Below are 14,666 nucleotides of genomic sequence, written 5' to 3'. Positions count from 1 at the left end.
TGAAGGTGTTTTGTAAAATTTATTATTAAAAGACTATTTCTCCTATTTAGAGGTCTGAAATCTGAAATAGAATATAAATAAGTGACATAAGGGTTTTGAAGTAGAGATATTGCAATTACACTGGAGATTTTTTTTTCTTTTTTTTTCTTTTCCTTTGCATAAATGGCAAAAAATACCAGGAAGTCGTAAATACTATAGATTCTTTTATTCTAACGAGATTGCGTGACTGGTTGCTAGTATATAAATTAAATCATATAACCAACTCTCTAATAATTTGCGTGTTGTTCATTTTTACCTTCGATTAAAATGATAAGATAATTTCTTAGTTGGGTTCAAATGACTGCTTTTATTTAATTTGAAAAGATTTAAAGGTGTCGATAGTGTTGAGGGCTAGTTAGTACCGTATTGTTCTATTTTCACCGGAACTTTAGAACTAAATAAATAATTAATCAAGTTCGATCAATTTATACCTTGTCGCAAACCCATTTTAGTTATGGGTACAATGACAAACATTGTTAACGCATTGTCCACTGTGAGGGGAACAATGTGCTGCACAATCTTGGGAGCTGTGACACTGTTGCTGACGTTTACTACAAACAAATTTTGAAAGTAAGAAATATTGAAATTTGTCCGTAATACGAAAGATTGTTTAAACTTTGTTTACTTTTTGCTTAAACGCATTTGAATATGTTTGCTCTGTTGTTCACTCATGGTAAGTGGCTCTTTTGATTTTTTTATCATCCAGTTTAACTAGGATCTTTGTCACTTTATCTTTGTTGCACTACCAGGAAGCAGCCTCCAAACAACACTTTTTACGCTTACGTGTCTGTGATGTGACATTATACGTGTGTTTTATTGCATGAAATACGCAATTTTAAACTTTCAATATCAAATTAGAGTGACTTAAACTTAGAATACTACAACAAGATACAGATGGACTGAAAGGAACGTAAATTGGCTCATGTAACAAATTGATATCAGTTTTTATCTTGATTTTGGTCGAATTTATATAAATGTTATTGCAATTTATTGCAAATCATACATCCGTACGAAAATTAAAGAAAACGTCATATTCGATAAATAAAAATAATGCTTTTGGTTTAAACATGAAAATTCCACGCTCAGGAAACTGCGTTCTATTCAAGGAAAGTCGTTTATGAAAAAGGGTCACTATGGCTGGCTCACAAATACTAACCGCATTTTAAATGTATTTCGCTGCCATTTACTTCATTATTGAAAACCTTATGTTGAATCGTACTTACAACTCTTATATATAATAGCGTCAAATTGCAATGAAACAATAATAAAAAATAAAACAAAACTTTTGAAACAATAATGTAAGAAGTTCTTACCCTACACCATGATCATGAAGACATTCACAATGATGATGACTACAGTTTGGTACCTGACCATGTGGACAGGAGCAGTCATTGTCATCTTGGCATCTGTAAAACGGGATTCAGGCTAAACCCGATAATGTAACATGCATGTGGAAAATTGAAATCAACAATTCTTCAGATACTCCTAAAGTTTTGTTCTCAAAATGACCTCATGATTGTTTATTCGTTGCCTTTTTTTTATTACAACGCGTATTTAATCTTCAATCCTTTACTACAATGACTTTAATGACAATGTGTCATCGAATGTTTCATACTTTTTTCACGCTTAGATATAAATGTTTTGTTTTGTTTTTTTTATTCGATTTTTTTATCATAGAATGTGAACAACTTATGGATATGTGCGTTGGTAAATTGTGATAAACTTGTAATATCGTTCCTCCGAAGTACATGTGCAAGAAGTGTAAAGTATGTTTCTATTGATGCACTCAATGAAATCTGAAAGAAGAAGCATTATTTATGTCGAACTAAAACATATTGTAAAAATTCATAATAAAACCTAGTACACATGAATGGGATATAGAATACTTACGCCTGTCCATAGACAACGACAACTAAAAAAACAAAGGAAATATAAATAAAATGTTTGAATTCCTGTGGGATCATTTGAATTGAAATATATTAAGAATAACTTTTCATTGATACCTCCATGAAATGTGTTCCGTATTCCTACAAGGTACACAAGGTACGTGATTAATATTAGTCATGAAGTCGGGGCATTCAACTGAATATGTTCCTTTTTCTGTGTAACGTAAGTTTTGTTTCTTTTGTCAGTTATTTTTCCCCATAGAATATTGTATGAATTAATATATTTTCTCTTTACAAAACTGAATTTTTTCAAACGTACCAACAAGATTCCTTTAACTACATATGGAGCTGTCCTGAATCGTACAAGAAGCGATCAATGGATTACTGGTTTTACTTTAAATTGTTCTTAAGAATGCTTCAAAGTATTGGAATTTTTCAATGGCGTCATAAGATCCTTCTTCTAGAAGCAGAAAATGCCAATGGAATGCATTATCATTTTCTTTTAAAGGACAAGACACTATTCTGATATTCTGAAGTCCTCATAACAATGGTCAATAAGAATGAGAATGAGTCCAATTTCAGTCTGAGAGGAAGTTAATCTGTAACACCGTCTAAGGATTTTTACAACTGCATGTTTTTAACAATAACAAATATTTCTCGAATTATAGCTCAATCTTAAAATTTGTTTAATTATGAAGAAAATTAGATCAACTGTATATATCCAACGTCGTCCGCTCACGGGTTACACCTGCCTCATATATTGTTTAAATGTAGTTAAGCATTTATACATAGACAGATGTAATATATGTAATGGCAAACAGGTGTAATGTAAAGGAAGAATGGTATCCGGAACGTTTCAGTCCCCTGCCGTATTAGGTTCTCTCCTCAGCATCAGATGGCTGATTTTCAAAATACCTTATTTCGCACGAACTTTTGGAACTAAAATTGTGAGAGAATGAATCGAAATGGGTCAATTTATTTTTACCCTTTTTCCAACTACTCCATGCATCCTTTCATCCTGTGGTAGTGTCTAAGTGCCTGATATTTCATAAAACATAGTAATTGGCTGATAGTTTTGGAAAGGCATCCCTGATTTGTACTAAAACTCAGTAATATGTTTTCAGTATGTTACCATGGCTACTGGATTTTATAACAATAATCACTAAATTACTTATAGATGACTTGAACCTCCACAAACCATGGATATCAAAAATATGCACTTTTTATGACAAAACACTAGAAATTTCTCTGCAGACTGCCTCAAAACAGCTTTATTTCAGCAAAATGAGACCAAATATTCAGAAATGACTTAACTGCATTGTACTTCTTTAAGAGAAGACTTTAACAAATCAACGTCCAATCCATAAGCATAATGCTTCAAGATATTAAAATGGCAAAATATGATACTTTGTCGAACGAATCGCTTATTTCTTTTTATGGATGATTCTGGGGTAGACTGCTATTTTTATATTTGTGTAATACGATGTATATTTCTTTTATCATTACAAAAAAATAATTCTAGACTCTAATAATTCATTCATTTAAGTTTTTTTCTTATAAAAAGACTAAGTCCGAGGACAGTTCTGAATATCCTGTTGAATCGATCTAATTAGATTATTAAAGCTTATAGTACTAGTAATAACATAGTGTTAACACCATTAGAAACATATATGAAACTGCTTTTGAAATATGATAATACATAAAAAAAAATTAAAAAAAACATTCATACTTCATGGAATAAATAAGATTTGCCATCCACATATAAAAATCACTCCAAATATAAATTTATGTGACAATTTACAAGAAACTTACCCAAACAAAGCAGAATAAGTGCGCACTTCATATTTTATGTTCCTTTATCTAAGACTGAAAACACCTTTCACGTCTGTCAATTGGGTTTTTAAAGGCAAAGATAAATGTTATCTTAAACCGTCAGCTTTTTGGTCCGGTTTTATTTATGCCATAGTTCGAACTTTTGTAAATGTGAAACACAATAAACATCGAGCGCTTTGAAAATGTTAAGTTTTTTTCATGTTTAAAGGCGAACCAGCGCCAGAAGGTTTTAGCTCATAAGACAGACGTTTTGGTGTAAATTCTGGCATATATATCGATTTTCTGGGTCTTCCAGCTAACACAAGCTAAATTGGGCAGAGATGTATTGCAAATGAGTCAAAGTCGTCGCCTAAAATTGCAATGGTCGACAGCATAACCCTATGCAACACTAATCAACCTCTATTTGTTTTTTGTTCCGGTATTTGCTCTTTATATGCTGTTTTTGTTGTGTTTCTATTTCTGATTTTCTCCAGACTTATACTTTGTGCATGGTAATTATATACTTCAACAATAACTAAATACATGCAGGTGTATTCATTTAAACTTATATTACTCTTTGATACAACGTTTATAGACTTTTCATCCAGAATTGTCAACTTTCCTATCATCTGTGGCAACATCCCTTCAGCACCTGCGTATGGAGTGTTCGTATCACAACTCATACGTTATGCCAGAGCTTGCCATAACTATGCAGACTTTTTGTATCGCGCTAGAACTCTAACAAATAGGCTTCTGAAACAGGGTTATGGTGCTACAAGATTGAAGTCATCACTACAAAAGTTTTATGGTCGTCATCATGAACTCGTGGATCGTTATGGTGTATCCATATGCACCATGAAAACTGATTTATTCAACGGGCCATAGTTTACCTTTCCTCGTTTGTCTACCCCGGACTTAGCATTTTATGAGCAACTCGGCGGATGTTTCTAGAAAAGCAGAGGGCACTTACCCTACCGGTGCACCTGGTACATGCTCCCAGTTTTTAGTGGAGTCCGAGTTGCTCATTTGCTTTTGTTACTTTGTATGTATGATTTTAGTTATTATATGTTCTTTGTTGTGTATGTCTGTTTTTCATGTCTGGTCTTTGTCCCTGGATTACATTCTTTTGATTACCGCTATAACCTTGGTTCCCTTGATAACTCTTATATAAAATAAAGAGGAACAAAGTTGTTTTCCCTATTTGATTTTATAAAGAAAATACAAATAAGCTTTTTGATGAGCAGTAAGTTCAACTGAAACCCAAATTTGTCATAAAGAGATGTTAATAGTTAACTTTGCCACTATAAATCTTATCAAGAACCGTTTAATATGCATCGATATTTCTTTTATCTTGCTTTTTTTATTTTTTGGTTCGTTTAAGCAGATCTTTTAAAAGAACTACAGATGATTAAATTAATCATTAAATTGGAAGGGCTCATTTTATAGTTATATAAAGTAATATAATGAAAAATTAATACATGACCACTAAAATATCTTTGGTTTCATTTTAATTAGTAGTCTTTGTAAAAACCATGCAAAATCTGTAATATGTGATACATCCCAAAAATGCTACACATCTTGTTTCTGTTATTAAATTGCTTTATAGGTCTATATGATGAATATATAATTACTCATTCCAATCTGTCTGCTCTTAGGAAATAATTGACATTGAAAAATCCAACAGTTTCTATTGTATTTCAGTGTTATTTACCTTTGTCTCCCTTACTTTTGAATTTTACAGTACATTCTACATATTTTTTATCTCCTAAGAACAAGGGTAAACGAAAAGCCACATGTTCATATCATTTACTATAACATTTTTAAAAAGAATATCAAAAAATAAAAATATGAAGGCTTTCCAAAAATGAATAACATTTTGCTTGATTCTTATCTGGATTGCTACTAAAGTACATACCACAACTTCAGATTGTGCAACCGTTTGTACGATTTTTTGGTACACTTACTACAACATTACTATAACATTTTTAAAAAGAATATCAAAAAATAAAAATATGAAGGCTTTCCAAAAATGAATAACATTTTGCTTGATTCTTATCTGGATTGCTACTAAAGTACATACCACAACTTCAGATTGTGCAACCGTTTGTACGATTTTTTGGTACACTTACTACAAATTGTAATGCACCATTTAAACCGATGTTGATAACATGTTGTTTTACTTTTGTGTTTTTATTTTTCTACATTCTCTTTGTTATGTTGTCCTTTCTAACAGCTTGTTCAACAAAAAACGTGAAAAGATCCTTTAAAAAGATTGTTTGTCATTTCTTGCTGGCTGATTTTTGTTCCGTACATGTAATCACATATTCTACATTATATATTACTGAAAATCGCGACTTTACAGTTCCTCGCTTTTCAAATATAATTAAGAAAACTGATCCAATAAACTAAGAAAGAATTCGTGCAAACAACGGCAGACAACTAACTTTCAATAGTCAATGTTTAGATTGTAAATAGTTGTATGAGGGTTTCCTCAGTTTTTTTTGGTTTTTGTTTTTTTTTTTCTTTGGGGGGGGGGGGGGGTTGCGCAAACCATCGTCACAAACTTAAGTTAATTGAGCCACTTTTAAATATTTGGGGTAAATATTATCATGATAGTGACAAAGAATTATCGATGCATTATAGGATTGCACATTCAATAACTATAAGTCGTTGTGAGATTAATTGATCCCATGATTTTGTTATTTATTGACTTTTCCCAACTTTGAATTAAGCAATCAGGGAAAAACTTATTTGTTCCATTATTCTCCTTTTGAGAAATTTCACTATAAAGACCTTTATTTCAAAATGTCATCATTTAAAGGTAAAGTTGAAGTTTTTATACCTTCAGTCTTTATAGTATATAAACAAAATAATCAAACATCCATTTTCCAAACTTCGGACCAATCCCTACATATTATCGTGTATAAGACAAGATTTTTGTCCTATAAAAATTGGACCAAGATTTTCTTCAAGTTCAAGGTTTATTATCCTGATAATTGGTAGGCATTTTTGTTCACAATAAAATCAGTTCTCTACCTTTGTTCCGGTAGGCATATTTGTTTATCATCAATTTTAGTGATGGTTATTGGTCAATTGAAGTATTAAGATAAGGTTTTTATTTCTGAATTGTAAAGACAGTACTTAATGAATTTCAGTAGATAAATAAACTTGCACTTTTCAAAAAAAATATTCAGTTTTGCTCCTTATTTAATAAAGGAATCGTACCTAACAATTCTTAAATGAACAAACCATGCTAACAGTATCATGCATATTCAGAACAGAAAACTTCAGTCTTTATTTTTTAATACTTAGATTCGTGTTTAAAACAAAAATAATTGAAACAACCTTTATACAAGTACGTATATAGTTCTCCATGTCATTACAAACATCTAATGCACATCATGGTTAAACAGAATGGCAAAGATTTATCAAGAATTCAAGAATAATTCATTTAGTAATACACAGTCCACTTTCCACCAAAGAATTTACATACAAGTGTCATGATTTTTTCAAAAATATCTTATAAGACGGGAATGTAACCGGTCTAGGCATTACTATATTCATCGAATTATGTTGATCAAAAGTCCAATTTATACGATAAACAAAGAGAAAAAAAATCACATACACACACAACTGAAAATGAATTTCAACTTTCAAAATGTTTGGATTATCGTATAACAGTCTATAGACATGCAGGTTTAACACATGCGCAATGAGAAGCAAAACAAATAAAACGTTCAAACAGAGAGACATTCGTCGGTAAACCACCCAATTATATAAAAAAAAAGGAATACAGAAAAAAATCCTGACTCAGATAACTTAAAACAAAGGTCCGAAAATCAAGCTGCATGAAAACTAATCACTGACCGTTACTCTATTTATAATAACCTTCCCCCACAAACTTGTCCAAATTAATGATAATTTTATTTTAAGGGAGCATAATAATTAACCTCTGAGCATAATTTTAATAAAAGCAATATCATAATAATGCGATAATTTACACTGTTAGTGCAGTCATGTTATTGACATTACAAAGTGATCATTTACTCTGTCAGTACAGCCATGTTAATGACATGTCAAAGTGATTATCTACTCTGTCATAGCAGCCATGTTTTGACAGTTTACGTATTTGCATATAAAGACTTCTCCTCTAATAGTAATCTTTGATAAATGTGTAACAGAACTCATACTGTTCCTGGAAAAAAACGGTTCAAAAAGTCTGTGTAGTAACGGCAAATTCTAGCATGAGGTATGAGTTGTGATATAAAAACTCCGTACGCAGGTGATAAGGGGATTTTGCCACAGATGAAAGGATTAACAGGCTTTATGAACATTGTTTTCACAAGAGGATGCTCAGATATTTATTTATTCCTGAGCATGTTGCAGCAGTGGTTTAGTAACTTTAAATCATCTTGATTTTAAAGGGCTTTAATTTGGTAATACAGAATTATTAATTAAAATGGTGACTGTTTTAATTTGGTCTATGACTACAGATTTTGGAAATAAAAAACAATCACGATTTTAATGGACCAAATGCAATGTTTATAATTAAAGTATATCTAGAAACATTTTATCTTTTTTATATTATGCCTACCTGATTACTGCTACAGCCAACCAGGACAAAATAAAAACTACTACTACAGCAGCACTGCCACCAACTACTCAAATATAAATACCACTACTTACGTGTTTTTTGAACAAATGCTAAAATGGTTCAATGATAAAGATGAAGGTTAACAAAATCAACTACTTCGTAAAACAAAACGAAAAATTTACGTTAACGTTTTACACGGGAAAGTATTATCACAGTATGAATGACGAATGCTGTACTAGTTACTGATATACTACAATTACTATGAGAATTCAATTTAATTCCAAACCTGTCAGGGTCCAAAACAAAATTTAGATTTACCTGTGAATTGACAGGTCGATCCAGTGTATCCTTTATTTTGTTGTATTGTCACTTTTCCACATAAAATAAATATACATGATCTAATGCTTTTCCTTGAAAGTTTGCATGGCTTGGCTTCATTTCTGGCTTGGCTTCATTTTTGGCTTGGCTTGGAAATGAATGGAATAATTTGATTAAGTTATATACCATAATATTATGAATTATAAATGGAGGGTGAATGATATCTCAACTTCATACCTTATTGCATGTATATGTCTCCCAACCCTTGTCACGCCTGTTTTCACACATTCCATTTACTTTATCACAAGACTTATTTCGACACTGACACCTATCAGAGCAGTAATGTCGAATTTCACACTCTGAAGGAAAATGTATTATTTATTCGTACCGTTTTAATTTAAATGCTTAGGTTTGATATTTCTATACAATTACGATAAATTAAACACTGCTCACATACACTTTGATTTCAAAACTTTTGTTTGAGTGGCAGTTGTGTTATCAAAATTATTTATTACTATGTGTTTGAGCTAAAGACAGATTCCATATATTGAACTATACTAAATTTATGTCAAGCAAGTGCTTTTTGACATTGCAAATTATTCAGTTTAGAAATTCTAACATGGTACCTAAAGAATTTTTCATATGTCTTTACACTGTCTTTTTAAAATATACATATCACAGATTCTATCTTGTACCCTAGGGTACAGGTTGAGATATTACGACACATTCCATTTATTGAATCACAGTCATCAGGATACAATCTTTACAAGTTTTTGAACAGTTACTTCCATATCGTCCACGTTTCATGGGATATGAATACAATTTTAACTCAATATGCTACTTATAGTTCTTTTTTTTTCTAATTTAGTATGTGAAGTCAGAAGGATTGCTCTTGTGTTATAAGTTGAAAGTATCAACAATGAAACAATTTTTAAAACAGCAACTTGAACTTACATTTCCATCAAATAAAAATAAAATATCAAAAAACAGAATTACTCTAAAATACAGAAACAAAAACGAAAAAGTTAAAAGCTGTAACTTTATACATAGGATCAGAAAAATCACAAAATCTTCGGTACAACTGTTAGACATCCAGGCTTTATTACAAACGCCGTCACAAAAGCCAGTCACCTGGCTAAAGGGTGGGTTTAAACAGTTCACAGAACAATTTTAAAGACATTGATTTCCATAAAAGCCCCTTTAGCACGCCTTAATAAATTTTACATTTTAAAAAAGTGCTATGCAAATATTCGTTCTTTACACAATAAAAATAACTAAAATTAATCAAAGCAGTTTCGATTATAAATCAGAAGAAATGCATTTTGTAATATATAGTAAAGTAAAGACATATGACGATATCACTTGATAATTTACGGTAAGGTATAAAAGGGGACACTTTCTAGTCTTAAATATTAGGGTGTGTGAAATGAATCGTAGTTCCCATCATGAATCAACTTTATTGAGAATATTCATAGTTCTTACTCCATTCATAGTCAGGAAAGGAAAAATCATTTTGAACATTATTTCATATACTGCCATGGCGAGGAAAAAAATTCACTTGCCACCTTTGTGAAAATCTGTTTTTGTTTGATGCTTCAAGTTTACATGGAATTAAAATATTTCAAGAAATGTCAAAATCCTAAGAATTAATACATCATATCAGTTTCAGTCGCGTTGTCGATGACGAACAAAAGTATGTCATCAGGACATTAACAATGATGTATTTAACAAAACAAAACATTAATGGGTTTTACCCGTATCACAGACGTCGCCAATCCAACCATCTTTTCATCCAATTTCTTCACATATTTCGATCTACAGTTAGTCAATATTTTTCTTTTATTTCTGGGTTTCCCTTTAGTTCCTGAAGCGGTAACATGAAGCTCTTCCATTCTCATTACACTAAGAAGTTTATGGACTGGTCATTAACCAAACCTTTATTATCAATGTTGTTTTCATTGTTTGTTTGCTGGTTTATTTATTTAATTGATAGCATTTTATTTTGCGGAAGCTCGGTAATCATTAGGCCAACTACTTGATAAGTAAACAAATGTGCTATAATTTTTATATGCATCACTAATATTGAATGATTGATATTCGATTCAATTAAAAATTTGGTAGACACAGTTGCAAAAATTTAACAAAGCTATGAAAAGTGATGCAACATCAATTCTATAAATACTAATGTAGGCAATTTAAAAGCTCATTTTGGGCACAATAAACATTCGAAATATGATACAATTCCAATTTCCAGAACCGGAACTCGTAGAGACATGGGATAACCATCATTCAATATAAGATCATTTGACCTTAAATTTCTTACAAGGTCAAGGTTTTATAATCATGTCGAGGTCACCAAAGTAACTCTTCAAAACAATAAAATTGCAATAACTTTTAAACAGACAGTCGAACAGTTTAAACGTAAGTTAAAAATATTTTTTTGTAAATTTTATATATACTTGTGTGCATTAATAACGTCGAAATGCTATTTTCCGATTGTTCAATCCGAAATCCACGTCACTGTTTTGGATGGTGTTTTTTGTTCATTTTGCTCAGTCTCTTGTAATGTTTATAGTTGAGGAAAATAATTCCATTTTTGTACCATTTTTATACACAAAATGAACTTTTATTCACAGGTGGAAGCAAACTCTATCATAACTGCATACCTAGAATGACATTGTTTCCTTATTTTTAACGCTTGATTTCATTGCAAAGCCAATCTTTTTAATAGGAATTTTATTTTCTGTTTTACCGGTTAAAGAAAGTAAATACTATCAAATTTAATGGAAATGATGCTTTACGTCCACTTTTTCCATCATATGTAACATGGTATATAGTGGTTTTTACGTACCGAATATACATATTTAGTGAAAATGTTTTTGTAGGGTAAGGTCAACGGATAAAAAACTCGATGATGGAGAAAAATCGCAGTAAAGCGTAAATAATTTTTATATTGTAAATTAAGACATTAGTGTGAAGTATAAGCAATATAATCTGAAAATAACGATTGCAATTCTTACGAAACGTACAATATCTCACCAAATCAAATATCCTATGGCAAGTTTAACTGAGCGAAACAACTTCCTTGTTACTTCTAGAAAGCATCGGAAAGTAGGATGAACATTTTCCTTTTTGTGTAATTTTTCAGCATGAAACTCCATTTTTAGGATAGTTTAAGTATTAGGTTTAACCTTGTCTCGTCTCTCTGTTAGTTAAACATTTGGCGTTGTGTTTTTCGATGAGTCGAATAGATATAATCTTATTGAAACTATTTGTATACATTAAAAAATCTCTATTAAGCACACATTCACAAATAACATAATGTTCCTGATTCATTTCCTGTTGATATAATTACTTATATCATTACTCGTTGTTATATTTAAGTTGCTCCCATTTAAATTATGTGGAAGGTAATTTAAATATGGAATTAGTTTACTCTATTTTACAATTAACCAGGACTTAAAGGAAAATTCCACTAATCAATTCTGACGCCAGGAATTTTGTATAATGACTGAAATGTTCCCGATCAAAAAGGAATGAAAATATACTGATAAAAATATAGACCACTTTCCTTATAATAAAAATATAGCCATTCCAAAGGTAGTGAAATCGGGAGTTTTTGTTATTTCCGAATTTGATTTAGACATCTGTGATCTGGTCAAATTGTTACAAGGGCTATTACAGAATAAAGAGAAGCGTATAGTCCAGTTCTTCAATTCAGATTTCGTTATGAAGATAGTTATCTCTAAATGGTAATAATTTTAAGGATAACTTACATCTTATAAACCCAAATGAATTGAAAGTAAAGAGACAACTAATACATCTTCGAGTACTTCATAGACCTTAATTTGTATATAAGTAAAGCAGGACGTTTTGAATTGAAACTAAGCGAATTTTTTTTATTTTGAATTCCCAATGATAACTTTTCCTTTTCTTAGTAGCGATATACCAATATCTCCACCCTATGGCGTATACATTTCAAAGTTCATCCGTTTATGTCAAGCCTGTAATCTAGAAACGTACCTTCTCTGTAGAGCGCGATTATTGTCAAATAAGCTTCTGTTTTTAGAAAAGCAGAGGACGCGAACCCTACCGGTGCACCTGGTCCATGGTCCCAGTTTTTCGTGGAGTCCGATTTTACTGTCAACTTCACAATTTGATTGGCCGATATGAAGTTTCTGTCTCATGGATAAGACAAAATATTTTCAATTAGATTCCATGTCTTATCGAATTGACTATCTACCGAATTTGACCCGTACTGACTGCAGTAATATAGCTCCTTTGACATAACAGTTTCCAAACAAGTTCGGTGGAGCATAGTCATATGTTAAACTTCGGTATTCTGTCAATTACAATTGTTAAAGCACACAACCATTTTGTAAGGGTATCACACAGAGACACATTTGAATTCCTTTGATTTTTTAGCAAGATTTTAAATCCATTATTTTGTTAATCGAGTTCAAGATCAGCGTTTGATATTTTCAAGTATATAGATAATAAAGTGTCAGGTTGTATTGTGATCTTTTAAAAACTTCATCTAGTTTGTCTATTTCGGATATCTTCTACCATTGCTGCATTATTTATTTTGTTCACATCATGGTATTTTGTTGATTGTTTGTTTGTTTGTTGGGGTTTAACGTCCGAGCAGCAATATTTCAGCTATATTCAGACGATGAATATGAAATGGATAATAAAATGAACATGAAATGATGATGAAATGAAAACTGGGATGGGACACAAAGACAGTAGGGTCGACAAATTTTGATTGCCACTAGAAATAGGGAGGGATGGGTAAGGTCGGGCAATTTAGCCTCCTGTGGCGGAGCGCAGTGGTTCCTACTCTTATCGAATACCACAGCAGGGTTCTTCAACGTGCGAGAAACGTGGCATCTTTCCCAACACGGTGCACCACTATGGTTTGCGGTCAGGTTTTCCGTATTATAGCCTGACAACCCCAGCATGTAACATGCCATTCCACCACCTGGGGCACACATCCCAGTTGCTCTGTGCGCAGAGCGCCTAGCCCCCGGCTAAGTTTCTGAGCACTATTTAGTCGCCTTATACGACAAGCTTAGCGCTGCTGCAGGCCTATTCTTTTGACACCCGGACCTGCACGGGGCGTATTTTGTTGAGGTGATATGTATTGCCTTGTTGTGAATTGCCCCGTGTATGTCCGGGTGTTATAGAATAGGCCTGCAGCAGCGCTAAGCTTGTCGTAAAAGGCGACTAAATAGTGCTCAGAAGCCAAGCCGGGGACTAGGGCGCTCTGCGCACAGAGCAACACATCTTAGATTTAAGACACGAGAATGCCTTCTTGTTGTATCTTACCATTAATGAATAAGTAATGTCGAATTAACATGAACAGTATCTATACACCTGATACAAATTAAGTTTATCTTCTGATTTACAATAAAAACTGTTTTGAAATATTTTATTTGTTGTGCAAGGTAAGAATATATGTATACCACATTTGTTTGAGAATGTCAAACTTGAAAAGAGAAATGACTTCTTTCTATAAGCATGTATAAATGGCTTTTATGGGAAACAGTGTCAACAAAAATGCTCTATTAACAGTTTACATCCACCTTGTAACTGGAATTTGCGATGACGGTTGTAATAAAGGCTGGATATCTGATAATTGTACTGAAGGTATGTGATCTATCTAAAGCAATGTTTAAATTATTATCTTCTGTATCTACCTTTTTTTCTTTTTTGTCTTTAATTTTTTTTTTCTTTTTTTTTGTCTTTTTTTTTTGGGGGGGGGGATGAATATTATTAATTGTTTGTTTGTTTGTTAAAATATGCATGATTCTACAAAATAGTTCTGTTAGTTGTTTTTCAGATTGACTTTATTGAATGTTTCAAAAGAGTAATGTTTGCATTTTCAAATTGATTCAGTATTTTGTAGTGTATATATATATATATTAAGCAAATCCAAATATTTTCCAAAATAACAGGATGCTTATATGGATTCTGGTGAGTTGAGTGCAAACAAATTAGCTTTCCAAACTGTGTCG

General features: G+C 31.9%; 1 protein-coding gene across 8 annotated transcripts; it reads right to left on the bottom strand.

The window, feature by feature from the left end:
• Positions 1-13,607, bottom strand: LOC148629121 (uncharacterized). 8 transcript variants are annotated; one of them, XR_015915046.1, is made up of 8 exons: positions 11,689-13,607; positions 10,404-10,551; positions 8,650-9,008; positions 3,738-8,441; positions 1,930-1,951; positions 1,353-1,445; positions 471-590; positions 1-61 (listed from the first exon to the last, which is right to left on the bottom strand). XR_015915046.1 is itself a non-coding variant. In XM_088544590.1 (5 exons), exons 1-4 carry the CDS (start codon positions 3,766-3,768, stop codon positions 488-490), a joined length of 249 nt encoding a protein of 82 aa, XP_088400716.1. In that variant the 5' UTR covers positions 3,769-3,874; the 3' UTR covers positions 1-61; positions 471-487. The 8 variants fall into 8 exon arrangements, 1 of the variants encoding a protein (XP_088400716.1); XR_015915047.1 differs by having other exon boundaries at positions 3,738-7,932; XR_015915045.1 differs by having other exon boundaries at positions 3,738-9,008.
• Between the last annotated feature and the right edge of the window lie 1,059 nt (positions 13,608-14,666).

The sequence above is a fragment of the Perna viridis genome, chromosome 1, assembly GCF_037379345.1.
Source record: "Perna viridis isolate PV_CMFRI_1.1 ecotype Kerala chromosome 1, ASM3737934v1, whole genome shotgun sequence".
NCBI lineage: Eukaryota > Metazoa > Mollusca > Bivalvia > Mytilida > Mytilidae > Perna > Perna viridis.
Note: the sequence above shows the minus strand (reverse complement) of the source record. Positions and strands in the feature narration are given on the sequence as shown.